Genomic DNA, 19,584 nt, shown 5'->3' on the forward strand with positions numbered 1-19,584 from the left:
TAGATCTTTGTAATGGCTCGGATCTCTGAAACAGCTTTAGTGGTCGCTACTAAACTGGGTTGGGATAGTGTAGGCCCGAGCTGATGGGGCGAGGTGATTTTGGGAAGGGGGGAAGAGTTAGTTGTGTTTGCTGTCTTGAGAACAGTGGATGTGTTGTTGCGTCCATGGACAAATATAGCTGATGGTCTCCATCTTTTCTCCTGGCCAAGTTAGGTGAGGAATTTGACATTTAGCCAGGATGTCGGCTTTGACTCAGGTAATCTTCTTCAAAGAACAGCGAGGGATTTTAACGTTTACCAACTCATCCTAGAGGACGGGTAACTGGCTGCAAGCTCATCCGAGGGCCCTGCCCATGAAACACCAATCTGACAGTGTACACTCGGGAATAGACTTCTTCTTCTTTCGTGTATCATCAGATGGCCAGCTCAGTGTCGTGCAGCCATGCCCTCGTCTCTGGTCCTACGTCGAAGAGGCCGGCTTCTGAAGGTGGTCTGTATAGGGGGCAGGTGGTAATTATGTGTTCGGCAGTCTGCTCAGGCTCGCCGCACTCGCACGCGGCGCTGTCTGCCAGGCCCCACATTTTCAGCGATGATTTGAAGCGGCCGACCCCTGTACGTAGACGGTTCAGCAAGGTCCATTGCAGGCGTGGTAGGTCTTCTCCTACGACGCCACCTCCTGGGTCCCAGATGTAGCGGTGGATGCGAGTGGGCCCGGCCGTTTCCCACACCTGCTTCCAAGATGCCGCCAGCCATGCGCTTCTAGACAGGTCCTCAGGGATAGAACTGAGCATCTCTTGTGCCGCCTTGTTGTAGGGATGGCGGGACTTGAGTCTGCTTGGAGGCGCCACTATCGTTGTGGTGTTGTGCAGGATGTGCCAGTCGTGTTTCTGGGCATTCCTTGCCGGGGCGAGGGTAGCAGCCTCCCGTCGGAGGCCGGCCGGGGCGATTCCCGCTAGGACTGGCAGGTGGAATGCCGGGGTGGGCTTCAAGCAACCAGCTACAATGCGGAGGGCGTTGTTAATGGCAACATCAACCTTTCTCACGTGTGGGCTTCTGCTCCAGGCTGGGGCGCAGTATTCGGCTGCAGAGAAGACCAGGGCTTGCGTGGATATTTGTAGGGTCTTGGCGGAGGCTCCCCAGGTCGTACCAGCGAGACGTCGGATAAGCGAGACCCTTGATGTCACCTTGGCCTTAACTTCTTCTAGGTGTTGCTTGAAGGACAGTATCTGATCTAGGCGTACACCGAGGGACTTTGGGGCCTGCTGGAACTCCAGGCGTTTGTTGTCAACGAACACGTCCAGTTCCCTTTTTGCTTCTCTGTTGTTAAGATGGTATGCCGCTGACACTGTCTTACCAATGCTGAGCTGCAAACGCCACCTCCGGAGGTAGGCTACCAAGGTGCCCATGTCTTGGTTGATACCGTTTTCCATCGCCTTCCATGTTGGTCGTCGCAGCATGATGGCCAGGTCGTCCGCGTAAGCGTACTTTCTGGATGTTGTATCCGGCAGGTCGTAGATGTAGATGTTAAACAGCATCGGCGAGAGAACAGAACCCTGCGGGACACCATTCCTCAGTCTTCTGAGCCTGCTGCGCTGGCCGTCGCTGGTCTGTAGGACGAAGCTGCGGTTTGACAGCATCTCCATGATGAAGTTCACCATATGCCGGTCCGGGATTGTCCTCAGCAACTTCAGGTGGAGTCCACGGTGCCAAACGGTGTCGTATGCAGCTGTCAGGTCCAGGAACACTATGCCAGCTTTCTCATTGTCCTGGAAGCTGTCTTCAATATATTGTGTGAGTAATGTTACCTGGTTCACTGTTGACCTGCCATGACGGAAACCGGCTTGTTCCCGCGGGAGCTGTGGGTCCACCACTGGGTCGATGCGGCTGTGGATCATCCTCTCCAGAATCTTAAATGGGACGCAGAACAACGAGATCGGTCTGTAGGACTTGGGATCTTCCGCAGGTTTGTTCGGCTTCGGCAGGGCTATGACGGAAGCATGGCGCCAGGTCTTCGGGAGCTTGGACCTCCGGAGGCACGACGAGAAGAACGAACACAGCCAACCAAATGTTGTTGTGCTCTGGTGGGTGACGAACTCCGGATGGATGTTGTCACGGCCTGGTGACTTACCCGGCTTGAGTTTGCTCATGGCTGCGCTGAGTTCGGCTGCTGTGAAGTCTCCAGAGAGATTGGCATCCGCGCTGGCCGCCCTGGAGAGAGAAGACACCTCACGCAACGTCAGGCGGGCAAAGTTTTTGTCTGCATCTGGGAAGCGACCGTTCTTCAGGAGCTGGGACGCAATGGCGTCTGCTGTCACCGGGCACCTGAATGGCATTGTATTTCTGCCTGTCAGCTGGTTGATGGTCTGCCACGCATGGGAATAGACTCAAAACCTGGGGCCTAGAGGGCTCAAAGTTTAGAAATGCTATTCTGCAACAGCCTATCAGATATCTTTTCTTCTTTAATGGCCGCATTGCTTAACAGGCAATGTTACTGATAATGATAATGTGCAACGACAACAGAATCACAATTACAATTTTACCAATGACAAGTTACGCGATAATAGCAAACAGACCATTTGGGGAGATTATGCGAGGATAGAGATCGAAGGTGAGCAGAGGCTCAGGCAATTCCCGTAGATACATTTTCAGGATCACAGCAGATAGGTGAACATCGCCATATTGCGAAAAATCCACCAGCTCCCCTGTAGAAGCACAAAGACAAAGTTATGAATGAGTTGCGTGCAGATGCTCGTTGCAGTGTTAAATGGGTCAAAGAAGGGATTTTTCTAAATTGTGACGTCGAGACGAAAAGCAAACACAGCAGAAGAGGAAAGCTAATCAAGCACCTTTGATTACCTTCATTGTATTTTTGTTTTATTTCCTTCACCAAGGGAGCACTTGCGCATCGACGAAAAATCCCTTCTGTGCTCAACCCTAAAACACACACACACATACAATGGAATGGCTACGAAGAGGTCAGCTCAATTGCGACGGCGAACGAATCATAATAAATGCCCAAGATCAAGGACACTACACCAATGTATTTTAAAAGATGGTGGGACTGAGCCAGACGGACAAGTGTAGATTCTGCAAGACAGAAACAGAAAGTACTAGTCACCTGCTCTCGAGATGCGAAAAACTATTCTCAGACAACTTAACACACAACGGCACAATGAAGTATACAAAGTGATTCATTGGTATATCTGCAAAAAATTTAAATCCCAGTCCCAGAAAACTCATGGAAACACGAACCAAGGGCAAACAATGAAAATGAGGACGTCATGCTCACGTATGACCTGATCATTCATCAAGCGTGAACATAGAAAACAAAGCATTGCATCCGGACCTTGTACTCAGGAACAACAAGCGTTACGCCTAGGTCCCCTTTCGGTGAAGTGATGTGAGTTGACAAAGTGGAAGACGCAGAAAACATGGAAGAGTCGATAATATTTGCGAGTGGGTTGGAGACATACCCACACACCAGATTAGAAGTTAGTAGTTCGTTTATTTTTCAAGATATTCCACTCACAAGGTTCAGACATATATGGTGGCGGCCGTCTTGGATTTTGACGTGGCGACCCAATTTTCAAAAGCGTTCTTCATTATGCCTAGATACAGTCGCGCACCAGATTAGAAGTGAGTAGTTGGTTTATTTTTCAAGATATTCTGCTCACAAGGTTCAGCCATATATGGCGGCGGCCATCTTGGATTTTGACGTGGCGACCCAATTTTCAATAGCGTTTTTCCTTATGCGTAGATACACCCACACACCAGATTAGACGTCGTAGTTCGTTTATTTTTCAAGATATTCCACTTACAAGGTTCAGACATTTACTTTTCAAGATATCGCGCTCACAAGGTTTAGATATGGTGACAGCCATGTTGGATTTTGACGTGGCGACCTAATTTTCAATAGGGTTCTTCCATATGCCTAGTTGCACCCACACACCAAATTAGAATTCGGTCCTTCGCTTACGCACGCACGTCCGCACGCACGGACGGACGCACACACGGACGGAGGGGAAAACCATAGTCCCTCTTTCGCTCCGCGGTGCGACAGGGGACAAAAAGGAAAAGACAGCATTGATGATTGAGATATCAGTACACAGTGATTTTGGCCTAAACAACGCAGAAATCAAGAAAATTACCAAATACCAGGACCTCAAAAATGAGGTCAAGAGATCTTGGAAGCTGAAGATCATCGAAAGTGCACCAGTGATAATTGGAGCAACAGGGATGATGAAGGAGAACCTCACTGAGATTTTAAAAACCATCCCCGGGAATATTACCCCAAATGAACTACAACTGGAGACAATACAGGGTTTGGCGACGATCCTGAAAGGAGCCCTTCGAACAAAACTCTGAAAAAGTTGAACAGCTTAGTCCATGAACCGTGATCCCTTGCCAAAGCTGAGATGGATACTTTAGGTCCTGGGGGGACTCCGTTCCAACTCCTGAAACCCACAAATGGAGATAGCAGCGAACGACACACCAACGACACACACACCAACGACACACACACCCAATGACATCATGTGCAAATACGCCCCCGCAGCAGACTGCCCACGCACAGACCGCCCCTGCAGCAAACCACTCCCGTGCAACTCACCATTTGCAGTAATGTATGCGACAGCTTCCCGAATAACCAGAGGGATCTGCTCACCACTGCTCTCTGCCAACCTACATTACCACAAACAAATCCCAAGTATCATGCAACTTCCCTCAACCAGCATTAAACACCATGAAATTGAAGGGTTTTTTAAAATAAAAATAGTGGGCAGATAAACTTGGTCATATACCAAAGCAAATTGGTCATATATTACAAATGTAAAGCAGACTACATGAAGTTTCTAAACCTGTTACCTGTCAAGAGGTACACCAAATTGATTTGAAGGGGATGTTGGTGTTGAAGGAGGAAGTACAGTCGAGGAGGTGTCTTTCAGCTTGGCAAGCAAGTCAGCATCATGGCTGACGGAACATAAAACAAGCAATGTAAGGATATGAAATCACCAAGGAGCAATACATGAGATTGAGGGGATAGTGGAAGATAAGTGATCACAACTGATCAAACAAAACCCCCAAACGACAAGGAGAATAATGGCGAGAAAGTGGCCGAGATAAAGGCTGACGTCAGGACGGAGTCAGGTTGAGGCCGAAACATCGAACAAGATGGAGAGCATGCAGAAGAAAGAAGTGCAGGAAAATATTAATTTTCTTGCAAATTTGCCCTTCACCTGTTCACCTGGTCTGGAATGACCAGTTGTTCATAGTCGAGATGTTTATGCAGTTCACTCAAGTAGTTTACGTACATCACCTTCTTTCCAAACTTGTGACTAGAAAAAGAATACAGACGAGATTAAATGAGCCAAAGCCATTTGTAAGCCATGGAATGTTTGTAAAAATGAAACCCAACCTTCTTTGCTAGAGATTTGTCAAAGGAGATTTGGCATCATTCCACTGTACAGTGGAATTAAATAACAACACATCGGTGGACCGCTGCGTGAATAATAACGACATCAATAATGATAATAACAAATAATTAGAGGCCCTTGTTTTTTGCAGAGCTCCGGAAGTGTTACGATTAGCCGAGGAATGTTTCTAGTATGGCACAACTCGAAGTTTACCTGTCCACTTTTTTAAACAAATAGCCAACATACAAATCAACACATCTATACACTATTCCACCGATCAACTATTCCAGCGGCCATTGCGGCAGTTACTTCCTCGTTTGACGCTGTCTCCACATTCACCGTTAAACGTTCGGAATGGCATGTGTTTGACGCAGATGGGATACAACAACAACAACTTGCATTTTAAGGCCATTTTCCCTGCTAGAACGGGGGTTAGCCTTGCGGTCCCCATGACAATCTTCTCCATTTTTCCCTATTTTCTGCATCTCTCCTTGTTAACCCCCTTGCCCGCATTTCTTCTTCCACCATCTTTAGCCAAGTCTTTCTCGGTCTTCCCCGTCCTCTACTTCCTTCTACATTCATTTCCATCACTCTTCTCAACCAGTCACTTTCATCCTTCCTCAACACATGACCAAACCATCTCAACCTGTTCCTCTTCACAGCATCAATCACAGGCTCTATTCCCATCATCTTTCGCAATTCATCATTTGTCTTCCTCTCTCTCAACGATACTCCGCACATCCACCGAACCATTCGCATTTCCACCCTTTCCAACCTTCGTTGCTGCTCTACGTTCATTACCCATGTCTCGCTCCCATAAATCATAATATAACACTTCTATAACACTTCTCACACATGCAGCATACACCTTTCCCTTCAGCTTCAATGACACTCCCCTCCTCATCAGCATGCCACTCAGTTCCCGAAACTTCTTCCATGCACATCTCACTCTAGCAACCGTTGCCGAGTCTGATCCACCTTCTCCATTCAGCAAGTCTCCGAGGTAGCAAAATGTTTTCACACCTTCCAGCTTCACACCGTCTCCAAGATCCAACTCAACATTTCCTCCATCTGCAGCTCCCTCTGTGCACACCTTACATTTGAATGTAGCTGCCACACTGGTTAATGACCCTCTCAGACCACTACATTTTTGATGAACCCACTCAGCGCACATTGTACATTGAATGGAGTTCATTCCGACACCCTTCCTGCACACAGCACATGGCCACTTCCCAGTTCTTTCCACCTCACCACATGCTTTACCACTTGCCATCACCTTCGTCTTTCCTATATTCACCTTCAGACCTTTTGTCTCCATACATTCCTTCCACTTGTTCATCTTTTCCTTCAGTCCATCCATACTTTCCGCAATCAACACCAGATCATCTGCATACAACAACTCCCACGGTAAACCCTCCTTTACGTTCTGAGCCAGCACCGTACCCAGTCGTACCCAGCTGCTCCTGGACTCTGTGTCCTTTCCTCCTGACAAGGTGGAAAAGTTTCTGTCAACCCTCGACTCTGATTCTGCAACTGGTCCTGACGGCATCAGCCCACGGGTCCTAAAATCATGTGCTTCCGCTCTTTCACTCCCTCTTTCTGTTCTCTTCACCCTCTCTTTTGCTCAAGGTCATCTGCCATCTGCTTGGAAATCAGCCAACATCACCGCTTTGCACAAAAAAGGTGCAAAAACAGATCCCAGCAACTACAGACCAATCAGCCTTCTCCCAATTATCAGCAAAGTCATGGAATCCATCATTGCTTCAGATATGAAATCTTTCCTCTTCTCCAATGGCTTGATCTCTGATCATCAATTTGGTTTCAGACCTGGTCACTCTACTCTGGACATGCTGCTTCTGCTTTCTCAACAATGGATGGAGGTCCTCAACGCCAAACAGGAAATTAGAGCCGTCTCCCTTGACATTTCACATGCCTTCGATACGGTCTGGCACCCTGCTCTGCTCACCAAACTCTCCTCCTTTGGTATCCATGGAAATCTCCACGCATGGCTGGCGGACTTCCTCTCTGGTCGTAGTCAACGTGTGGCCCTGAATGGGTTTCTCTCATCTCCTCTTCCTGTTCAGGCTGGAGTTCCCCAAGGTAGTGTTCTGGGCCCTGTGCTTTTTCTGGTCTTCATCAATGATCTCCCTGACTCTCTTGAAAATCCTCTCTATCTCTTTGCTGACGACTCTACTCTCTGTCGCTCCATTCCTCATCCCTCAGATCGGTAGTCTGCAGCCTCCTCACTCTCTGCAGACCTGGACAAAATCACAGACTGGGCAAACAAATGGAACATGTTTCAATCCTGATAAATCTCACACTCTTACGATGTCTCTCCGAAAAGACTGACTGGAAAACCCTCCCATCCACTTTCTGAATAATCCTCTCCAAGAAGTTCTGTCACTCAAGCTTTTGGGTCTCACTATTTGCCATGATCTTTCCTGGGAAAACCACATTTCAAATCTGGCCTCCAAAGCCAGTCGCCGACTGGGCATCCTCCGCCGTGCGAAGTCCTTCCTTGGCACACCTGAGCTCCTCACCACATACAAGGCTTTCATCCACAGCTCTATGGAATACTGCTCTCCCCTCTGGTCTGGTGCTCCTGCCTCACACCTAGCCCGTCTTCACGCTGTTGAAACCAAAGCGTTCAGAATCATTGGAATCTCCCGCGATGAAGCTAACTCCAAGGGCCTTTCACTCACTCACCGCAGGCAGGTTGGTGGTCTTTCCGTCTTCTACCGACTCCTCTCTGGCCTTGCCCCCCCAGCCCTCTCTGTGCTCTGTCCCCCAAATATTCCTACAGGTCGCACAAGATCTGCCTGCAACCCTCTTATGGTTAAACTGCCAAAATCAAGACTTTCTGCTCACCTTCACTCCTTCATTCCTCTTTTCTCCCGCCTCTGGAACAAACTCCCTCACTCTCTTCAATCCCACTCCACCCTCCAGGTCTTTAAAACAGCTGTTCACCACCATCTCTTATCCTCCCCCATCCAAAACCTTGATCTTTTCTACCCCCGCTAATTTCGGTCCCCTTGTGTTTTATACTTCTCCCACCCCCCCCCCCCCCCTTCCCACGCCTCCTGCCTCCAAGCCCTCTCCCTCCCACACTTCTCCCTGCTCTCAAATGTTGTGGTTGTGTGCTTCCCCTTCTCTCCCCATCTTGTCTTCCGCTCCCTCTTTTTGTATATTTTGTTTGTCTGGTTGATTTGTTTGTGAAATAAATGTTAGCTCTTTCACGAGCCTCGATTAAGTATACAAAAAAACAACAAAAAAAAAACAAACACCTCCATCACAGCTACAAATAGTAGTGGACTTAGTACCGACCCCTGATGCACTCCCACCTTCACCTCAAACTCACCACTGTTCCCGTCCTTCGTCCTTACAGCTGTGCGCGCTCTTTTGTACATTGCCATCACTACTCTGATCAACCAATCCTCCACTACTAACTTCCTCAATGCCCATGTCAATACTTCGCGTGGAACCCTATCGAATGCTTTCTCCAGATCAACAAACCCAAGAAACAACTTCTTCCTCTTCTCCATGTACTTCTCCTGCAACTGCCTCACAATAAAGAGCGTGTCTGTCATTCCTCTTCCTGGCATAAATCCAAACTGCATTTCGTCGATCTTCACCTTCTTCCTTATCCTCCTCTCCAACACCCTTTCCAATACCTTCATTCCATGCTCCAATAACAATGATGACGCAGATTGACGAAGATGGGATGACGTTTGCATATTGGGGACTTGGACACATGAAACTGCTTTGGTTTGTGCTCTTCCTCTCCTTAACGTCCCTCTATAACACCACCGGCCGAACTGTTTTTAAAACCCGCTTTCTCTCTCCCTCCTGAACCCCAATGCCGGCCACACAGCTTCGATTCCTAGCTGCCGTGCACCTGTTGGACGTGCGGAATTTCGGGTTGTTCAACCGCATCTGGATGATGTTATCATGCAAGTTGATTTGGAGAAGTGAAAAATGACGGACTCCCGAGTCTGTGTGTGTGTGAAGAGATTTCTTTGCTCTCGCAAACTAGGACCATCATCTGCAGAGTAGTGCGCCTCGAAGCTCTTTTTTTGTCTCTCTATAACCTGAAAATTGTCGAAAAAGATGGCTGCTGCGAGATACCATCCTTTATCAAGCTCTCGATATCCCACAAGTCTTGGCTAACAACGGAAACGATGAGGCCCTATGGGCTCATCCCCGACCAGGACCACTACCAGTCACGGAGACGATCGCTCATGATGTGGGGTCTCCGGAGACAGTTCTGCAAGGAATGGTCATGCGGTTGGAATTTCTCTTTAAAGCAATGTATTGTGGATCGGGCTCCTCACATGCAACACATCCATTTGCTCTTTCGTCCAGGCCCAAGAACTGCAGCGTGTGTTTCAAAACACGTGTGGACGCGTCTAACTACATAACGAACGTGTCACACTTTCAGCAATTTCTATAAATCTGCTGCAATTGTTCAATTGTTCAAAATCAAATTTTCTGTTACCTCTGATATGTTTTCGTTGTACAGTAAAAAAAAAAAAAAAAAAAGTACAGTATTTGACAATAAATACTTTTCTCTGAAAGACTTCTGTTTTTTTTGCGTTTAGTTTCTATTGCACTGGTCATTTTGAAACACTCTGTATATATAATACATACATTCCTTTTGGGAATGCCGGAGGAAATGTGCTGTCATTTCATGGGGCAGACTGGGAAGCTTGATTATTATTTAATATTCCGGATGTATGAAATATTCGACTTCAAGACGTTAAAGTTCCTCCATTTTCAAGATAAACGTGCATTTCCTATTTTACGTGTGTTGCATAAAAAAAGAGAACACGAGGGAAACTTTTAACGAAATTTTTGTATTTCGTGCAAATCCGCTTTGAGCTGATCTGACGGAGAAGGCCACATATTGCTATTAAAATTAAAAAACCCAAAAATTTATATTAAACATTTTCTTACAGTGAAAATAAATATTGATGAAACATCATACAACTGAAAGTAAAATTAAGTTGCAGAATGAAGACACTTCACCTGATGAAGGGTTTGAAGAACATCCAGAGCACGCGAATAAAGTTTGTCGGATGCACAACGTACAAGGCCTTCAAGTTCTTTTTGTACCTGTGGGACGAAATATGGCACAAAGCAACAAATAACACCAAAGGTATCGCTGAATAATAGTGGGGAACACAGGTGGCCCTTTAACTGGAAATGCATAACAACAACTCACTTCCGGTCAAACTCTCTGTAGGCATTGAGTACCCAAGAAAATGCAGGCTTGTTTTTGCTCGTCAGGCCATAGTGGAAGTATACCAGTGTGTAGTCACTCTCCACATACTGATCTAGAGTATATTGCAAGTACCTGTGTGGTTAATAAAAAACAGGGATTTGGGTGGCAGGGCGGTGAGAAAATGTTGAACACCCATGCAATCAGAGACACACATCGCTCTAGCAGTTTTATCACACAGAAGGACAAACATAAATGATACATAGCCATGTGAACACAAGTGACAAAAATAAATAAATAATTGTATACAAAGTATATGAATGTAGATGATGAATGTATACAAAGTAAAAGATGGAAATGAATGTAGAAGGAAGTAGAGGACGGGGAAGACCGAGAAAGACTTGGCTAAAGGTGGTGGAAGAAGAAATGCGGGCAAGGGGGTTAACAACGGGAGATGCAGAAAATAGGGCAAAATGGAGAAGATTGTCATAGGGACCGCAAGGCTAACCCCCGCTCTAGCAGGGAAAATGGCCTTAAAATGCACGTTGTTGTTGTTGTTGTATACAAAGTGACTAAACTGGAAACTTTCATCCTTATTGTGGTTTTATTTATATATATATATATTAGGGTGGGCTTCAAAAAATCAAAATGCAGATTTTCTCCGGGACATGGTCTATTTTTGTTCCTTTTGGTGTCAAAGGAAACCACACCAAATTTGAATGGAATCCAATAATATTTAGGGGTGCCACATCAGTGATGAATTTTCCCCCATGCAAAAATAGGAATTCCCATTTTTTGGGCTGTATATACACAAAATAAATACATAATTATATATTTACATTAAATATAATATTAAAAATAAATATATAGTAAATATACATTAAATAATAATTATATATATCATATTATACATTATATATACAATTATATGATAGACAATTATACAAATATAGACAAATATAATACATTAAATAATATATTAAAAATAAATATAATATATTAAAATTTAAATATAATAAATAAATATATAGTTATACAATATATATACATTATAATTAAATATACATTAAATTTATACATAAAATATACATTAAATAATAAATATACATAAATACACATTATACATTATATATATAGTTATATACAATATATTATACATACAGTTTTGAGACTTCCTATGATCACTATCTGGGCAATTTTCATGCATGTTTTGTACAGGTTCCCGGGGTCAGGGGTACGCTTTTTTAGTGTGTAATATGTAGGCCTAACTTATTGACTGTGGCTCTTTTGTAGAGAGTGACCCTGTGGAGTAAGAATTAACAGGATTTTACCCACATTCTTGCATATTTTGCAGATATGGCATGTGCTAGTACCAGTGTTTCATTGAAAACTCGGGCTCAGGATAATGTGTATCTCATTGGGTCCACTTCTGGAGATGCCATCAAAGGTGCCAAGCTCCCGACTGTGCATCAATCTCTTGTCCTGTTTTTCCATCACCTGAAGAAGGAGAATCGCACTGCCCGGGAGAGTGCAACCCTCACCATTGAAGAGGTTGTGAAGTTCTGGGAAAAAGCTCACCTACCTACAACGACGAAGCAGCACTGCATCCATCGTTTGGAGAGGCTATATGAAGAATGGAGGAGCCTCCAAAAAGGTGCAAAGCGGGGTGGTGCGACCCAAGAGAAAAAGGAAGCATCCTTCAAGGCCTCCTTGGAGAAGACGTTTGATCTTAGGCATGCAGATTCGGAGGCCATAATCACCAACCCCGAGGACAGGAAGTTTCTTCACGATCAATTCTCAGAGAGGAAGGCTTCAATGGGATCTGTAGACACTGTGTTGGAAGCAAAAACGAAGCGAAAGAAAGAAAGGGAAGAAAAGGAGAAGACTAAGGCAGAGAAGGAAAATAAGAGACAGGAAATGGTCATGAAGGGTGCTACTGCTATGGAAGTCACAGACTCAGACTCTGACTCTGAGACCACGGCACAGGCTGGTTCTTCATCATCTGATGGTGGGATATCTCGTCCCAAGAAAAGAAGGCTATCAACATTGTCACTCCTGAAGTCGCAGCTTCTTTGGATCGTACGAAAACAAGTGACCGAATGGCTGTCCACAACTTGGCATCCATTTGTAGAGCAGTAGGATGGGATCCTGCAGAGCTGGCACTGAACCGATGGACAGTGCGGCGGAATCGCATGATGCATCGATGCAAAACCATGGACGAAATAAAAGAAGCATTTCATCATAATGTGCAGGGTCCTTTAGTGGTCCATTGGGATGGAAAGCTTCTTCCCGATGTCACTGGAGATTTTGTGCATGTGAAGGTGGATCGTCTTCCAATCCTTGTGTCCAACCAGTACCATGGAATGGAGCAGCTGTTGAATGTTCCCAAGTTACCTGACGGGGGAGGAGAAGCTATGGCAACCGCTGTAGTGGACACACTGAAGAGCTGGAACCTTGTGGGCAAGGTGAAGGCTTTGTCTTTTGACACAACGGCCAGCAATTCAGGTGTTCGTGGAGGGGCTGCTGTCCTCATTGAAAAGAAGCTACAGACTGAACTAATTCATTTGGCTTGCCGCCATCATGCGCACGAAATCATTCTGGGAGATGTTTTCACCACTCTTTTCGGTCCTTCATCAGGCCCTGACATCCAGCTTTTTAAGTGGTTTCAGGCGGAGTGGCCGTCCATTGCCCATCACCAACCAAAAAATGGATTCACAGATCCTGATACGGCAGCTGAGTTTGCACAGAACAATGACATGATGGATGAAGCTCTGGAATTTGCTCTTGTGTGTTTGAAAGATCAGCAGCCACGAGATGATTATCGTGAACTCCGAGAACTGACTGTCATCTACATGGGAGGAATCCCACTTCGTGGAATCCGGATCATGGCTCCAGGAGCAATGCACAGAGCCAGATGGATGGCAACAGCACTATATTCACTACAGGTGTTCATGTTTCGGTCAGAGTTCCACTTGACACTTCGAGAGGCGAGAGAACTCCGAGCCTTCAACATTTTTGTCTGCCTTGTGTATGTACAGGCTTGGTTTCGGGCTCCACAAGCTATTGAGGCTCCCCTGAATGACATTAACCTCTTCAAGAAGTTGGAAAAGTTTGAACAAATCAATCAGAAGATGGCTCAGGCAGCCTTGAAGGCACTTGGCCGCCACACGTGGTACATGAGCCCAGTACTAGTGGCATTTGCATTCTTTGACACCAGAATTGACAAAGAAAGCAAGATCAATATGATTGAAGCATTGAAAAATGACGGTGAAAACCCCTCTCCAAAGAGACCAGCTATCAAACGAGGAACCGCCCTGTCAATCGCTGGCCTCAAAACAAAACACACCAAGCATTTCTTCAGCATCCTAGGGACCCCAACTGATTGGATGGATAAGGATCCTGGTTCATGGGAGCAAGAAACCAGCTTTCAGGAAGCAAAGAAAGCCGCCAGTAGCTTAGTCGTGGTGAACGACAGGGCATAAAGGGGTGTCGCATTGATACAAGACTACAATAAGCTCCTTACAAAGGATGAAGAGCAAAAGCAAGCTCTGCTCCAAGTTGTTGCTGCTCACAGGAAGATGTACCCCGATGCCAAGAAGGCAACAGTGGTGAAACAGGCCCAGAAATAGGAGTTACATTTCTCATTATATTTGGGTTTTTAAATATTATGTGATATGGTGTCTCTTCATTTTATGAACTGAACATTTGGATTGTTATCATTGAATTTGAGTTTTCATAGCAATATAGTGCTATTTGTGCAGCTATTGTAACTTGTGTTTGCTAGAATACAAAGAAAGTGAGTGGAGGGTGGATTTTCATAAAACAAACTTCTGGTTTTGCTTTCGATCCATATATAGAAAAGTTTTGTAGACACCTTTAGTTTGAAGGCTGATGTGGCACCCCTAAATAAAATCAGATTGCTTTCATATTTGGTGTCTTTTCATTTTGGAACAAAAGGAACAACATAAAGCCATGTCCCAGTAAATATTTTTTTTAAATTATTTTCAGCACCACCCTGATATATATATATATATATATATATATATATATATATATATATATATATATATATATATATATATATATATATATATATATATATATATATATATATATATATATATATATATATATATATATATATACATACATACATACATATATATATATATACATACATATATATATACATATATATATACATACAGTGGAACCTTGACTTACGAGTTTAATTCGTTCTGTGACCGAGCTCGTAACTCAATTTGCTCATTTCTCAAATCAAATTTCCCCATTAAAATGCATTGAAATGCTATTAATCCGTTCCAGCCCCCAAAAAACCACACCAATTTTTTTTGTTACGTGTTTTTAAATAAGAAAAATGTACTTTATAAATAACAAATAATGTATAAACAAGCACGACCTCGTATATACTGTACATAATAAAAGAGAATGTAAAGAAATAAACTGGTTTTATTAAGTGTATTTACTTTGAAGATCAGACGAAGATGCTGGCGGAGGTAGAGGAGATAACTTTTGCCTTTTTCGCCACACTTTCCTCGCTTTCACTTGCAGGGCGTTTCAAGAAAAACCTGTCCAACGAGGTTTGTTTCTTCCTCCCTTTCAAAATGTTTCGAAAATGAGTGAGGCAAGTGTCGTTACACAGCGCCAACTCACGACCTGTTGCAACTTTTTCAGGGTGTTTCTTTTCAATAAACTCTGAAATTTTCTCCCACATTCCCAACATTTCCTTAATCTCACTTGTAGCGATAACCACCTCCGCCTCTGGCTCCTCCGCGTTAATTTCCTGCAAAACCTCCGTCTTCTGCTGCTGCTGTAGCTTCTTTAATTCCTCCGTTGTCAGTTCCTCGTTGTGCTTCTCGACGAGGTCGTTAACGTCTTCTTCATTCACTTGCAGGCCCATGGACTTTCCGAGGGACACAATCTCCTCCACCACTAACACTTCAGGTTCGAATCCTTCAAAGTCCCTTTCGGACACAACCTCAGGCCACAGCTTCTTCCATGCAGAGTTTAAGGTGCTCCTTGTAACACCCTGCCAGGCCATGTCGATAATTCTGAGGCAGGTCACGATATTGTAGTGATCCTTCCAGAACTCTCGAAGGGTGAGGTTTGTGCTCTCCGTAACCTCAAAGCAGCGCCGGAACAGGTGCTTGGTGAAGAGCTTTTTGAAATTTGAAATCACCTGCTGGTCCATGGGCTGCAGGATAGGGGTGGTGTTGGCTGGAAGGTAGAGGACCTTAATGAACTTAAATTCTTCAAGGGTGTCGTCTTCGAGGTTTGGTGGGTGTGCGGGAGCATTGTCAAGGACGAGAAGGGCTTGCAGGGGTAGGTTATTTTCCAAAAGGTACTTCTTGATGGCAGGACCAATGACCAGGTTTACCCACTCCACAAAGAACTGCCTGGTGACCCACGCCTTTGTGTTTGCTCTCCACATAACCTGCAGTTTTTCATTAAGTATCCTATGAGACTTAAAGGCTCTGGGGTTTTCAGAGTGATATACGAGTAGCGGCTTAATCTTGCAGTCACCACTCGCATTCGCGCACAGTGCAAGGGTTAACCTATCCTTCATGGGTTTGTGGCCTGGCATGCTCTTCTCCTCTGCCGTTATATACGTCCTCCTCGGCATCTTTTTCCAGAAGAGCCCTGTCTCGTCACAGTTGAAGATTTGCTGGGGGATGTATCCTTCAGCTTCTATCAGTTTGGCAAAAGTTATAATAAAATCTTCAGCTGCCTTCACATCCGAGCTTGCTGCCTCACCATGCCTGACGACGGAGTGAATGCCGGTCCTCTTCTTAAAATTATCAAACCATCCCCGACTGGCTTTGAATGACTCTTCCGATGCCTCGTCCGTTGATGTTCCCGCCGTCTGCTGCACCAAATCCCCGTAAATGTCTCGGGCCTTCTCACAGATGATGCTCTCGGTCACGGTATCTCCTGCGAGCTGCTTCTCCGTCAACCACACAAACAACAACTTCTCCATCTCTTCATGGATAGAGGTCCGGAGCTTTGAAATAATCGTAACGCCCTTGGCTGGCGTTATAGCCTTTATCGACCCCTTCTGCTTCAAAATCGTACATATCGTAGAAGTACTACGATCGTACTGCCTCGCCAAGTCGACAACACGCACACCTCGCTCATGTTGTTCGACGATTGCGTGTTTTATAGCCAAGCACATCATCCTCTTCTTCTTCTCAGCACTGCCCTTGGCACTCAATTTCTTAGGACCCATGGTTAAAACTAAGAAATTTTCCAAAATAACCAAAATGCGAAAACAAAACAGCAGCGATATACGGCAGAGATACTTGCACGGCAAGATAACCACGTGACCGGAACCCACCTGGTGGCGGGTGGCGTAAGCTCCAAAATAACCAAAATGCGAAAACAAAACAGCAGCGATATACGGCAGAGATACTTGCACGGCAAGATAACCACGTGACCGGAACCCACCTGGTGGCGGGTGGCGTAAGCTCCAAAATAACCAAAATGCGAAAGCAAAACAGCAGCGATATACGGCAGAGATACTTGCACGGCAAGATAACCACGTGACCGGAACCCACCTGGTGGCGGGTGGCGTAAGCTCCAAAATAACCAAAATGCGAAAACAAAATAGCAGCGATATACGGCAGAGATGCTTGCACGGCAAGATAACCACGTGACCGGAACCCACCTGGTGGCGGGTGGCGTAAGCTCCAAAATAACCAAAATGCGAAAACAAAACAGCAGCGATATACGGCAGAGATACTTGCACGGCAAGATAACCACGTGACCGGAACCCACCTGGTGGCGGGTGGCGTAAGCTCGTAACTCATATCTCGGCTCGCATCTCAAAGCAATAAACCGCCCGAGCGACGGCTCGTATCTCGGAAAACTCGTAAGTTGGTGCACTCGTAAGTCAAGGTTCCACTGTATATATATATATATATATATATATATATATATATGCTCTGAGATAATCAAAACTCTCAAAATAAATACCAACCCACTGCAGAATTATCAATTCCTCTATTACAAAAACAATTTTGAAAAACTAGAAACATCTGAAAATGCAAAGCCTGTCCGCTTTGTATTAAGACATCTTCTTCTTCTTATTTCGTATGCTAAACATGACAAAAACACCAAAACAAAATGAAATTAGACGATTTTATGCAGCCTTGAGCTTTGACCTCTTGATCTAAAATAAACCCAATTTGCTTGTAGCTTTTGATTGGTGAACCAATTAAGTGACCCAATATGCAAATTCTTTAAATTTCAGGTCAATTGGATGACAATCGGCGATTTTATGCAACCTTGACCTTTTGACGTCATTATTAATTTGTCCTCTGAATATTCTCTTAATAAACCTTTTAGTGTAGCAGCATAGCAAACCTGTTGTGCATTTTGTGATACAAGCACCAAATTTGGCACAAATGTACATTAATATGTTGCGAACATTTTCAGATATTGGGCCACTTGAAATTCCGTAATTTTTTTTTTCAAATTTTTTCAAATTTCGTAATTTTAAATTTTTCGGGTGACACCGTCACAATTTCAGTCTTCGAGGCCGGCCGATATAGTGGGGCGGCTTAGCCCAAATATTCAAAAGAATTGTGCATTTTGTGATACAAGCACCAAATTTGGCACAAATGTACATTAATATGTTGCGAACATTGTGTGGTCAGCAATGAAGACGAGAGTCTGAATTACATGTATGCAAAAGACCTTGTGAACCAGTGAAGCAAATACACGGGTAAGCATGAATTAAATCTAGGGCATGATATAATTTCCATGATGTTTACCTCTACACTCAATGGTGGAAGGAGGTAATGTTTTGATCCCAGCTTGTCTGTATGTCTGTTTGTCTGTTAGTCCACAAAATTCCAGACAAAGCTTGTAGTAGTGGTAGTTGTAGTGGTAGTGGTGATAACAGAAATTGTTATATAGAACTGAACTTATATTATTATTATATGCAGAAAATAACTTCATTTCTATATGCCCTGCAGTGGACAGGTTAATTGGTTTATGCACTGAAGGGGTCACCCTGGTGTGCACTGCTGTGTTCTGCCTCACTGAGTTGTTCAGGTATGATGTACTCAGCACAAGCTTCCGGTCGGCCCGGAGGTGGGGGTGCGGGGCCTGTCACGGAACGTCAAAACAAACGGCCTGCCGGGGCCGCCCAAAAGTCGGGCGTGAGGGGCGCGTCCACTAATGGAACGCCTCTCGCTTCCCAGATCGAGGGCCACGTGGTCAGGAGAACCTCGTCCCTTCCGGTCACACTTTGCCTATCGGCCGGCCTCGAAGACCGAAATTGTGACGGTGTCACCCGAAAAATTTGAAATTACGAAATTTGAAAAAATTTGAAAAAAAAAATTACGGAATTTCAAGTGGCCCAATATCTGAAAATGTTCGCAACATATTAATGTACATTTGTGCCAAATTTGGTGCTTGTATCACAAAATGCACAATTCTTTTGAATATTTGGGCTAAGCCGCCCCACTATTTGTTGAATGTTTGATGACAAAAGCTCAAATGGTAAATAAATAACGGCCCGGACATACACACACATAGAAGTGATTGCAAAACCCCGTCTTCCACTACGCAGCAGACGGGCTAATCATAATGTTCATCGCTAATGAGTCTGCAACTACCATGAAGTGGCAGATTCATCAGCCCAATTTTTTTTTACGAACCTGTAAAAAAATAACAATAAAAAACATTAAAAAAGTAGCAAGTCTTCGGAACATATGAGCATGGTCAGTCATTAGTATCTTTAAACCCACCGCCCTTTGTATGGCGGCTTAATTCTCATTGACCTGTTCTTGTAGATGCAAATAACCAAAGTTTAAGAAGAAGAGGAAGAAGATAATATAATCAAGAGGAGAATAACGCACGTTATGGATCTGGATGGCAATAAACGGTTTGAATTGTTCGAAGCAGACAATGTCCGTTTCAACAACAACAA

At 44.6% G+C, this 19,584-nt stretch overlaps 2 protein-coding genes across 14 annotated transcripts in view; one reads left to right on the top strand and one right to left on the bottom strand.

Moving 5' to 3' along the window:
- The window catches only part of LOC137438770 (ferritin heavy chain-like), a 91,609-nt gene that overhangs the window by 25,604 nt on the left and 46,421 nt on the right, over positions 1–19,584 (top strand). The gene's annotated exons all lie outside the window — the stretch shown is intronic.
- LOC137438766 (rho GTPase-activating protein 1) overlaps positions 1–19,584 on the bottom strand; it is a 70,106-nt gene that overhangs the window by 19,126 nt on the left and 31,396 nt on the right. For all 13 annotated transcript variants that reach the window (XM_068134102.2, XM_078767220.1, XM_078767219.1 and 10 more), the window contains 7 exons: positions 10,632–10,763; positions 10,436–10,522; positions 5,234–5,332; positions 4,863–4,967; positions 4,609–4,679; positions 2,856–2,933; positions 2,573–2,701 (listed from right to left, as the gene is read on the bottom strand). In XM_068134102.2, coding sequence (XP_067990203.1) covers positions 2,573–2,701; positions 2,856–2,933; positions 4,609–4,679; positions 4,863–4,967; positions 5,234–5,332; positions 10,436–10,522; positions 10,632–10,763 — 701 coding nt within the window. The remainder of the gene's footprint in view (positions 1–2,572; positions 2,702–2,855; positions 2,934–4,608; positions 4,680–4,862; positions 4,968–5,233; positions 5,333–10,435; positions 10,523–10,631; positions 10,764–19,584) is intronic.

Source organism: Myxine glutinosa, chromosome 13 (genome assembly GCF_964187855.1).
Source record: "Myxine glutinosa chromosome 13, kmMyxGlut1.1, whole genome shotgun sequence".
NCBI lineage: Eukaryota > Metazoa > Chordata > Myxini > Myxiniformes > Myxinidae > Myxine > Myxine glutinosa.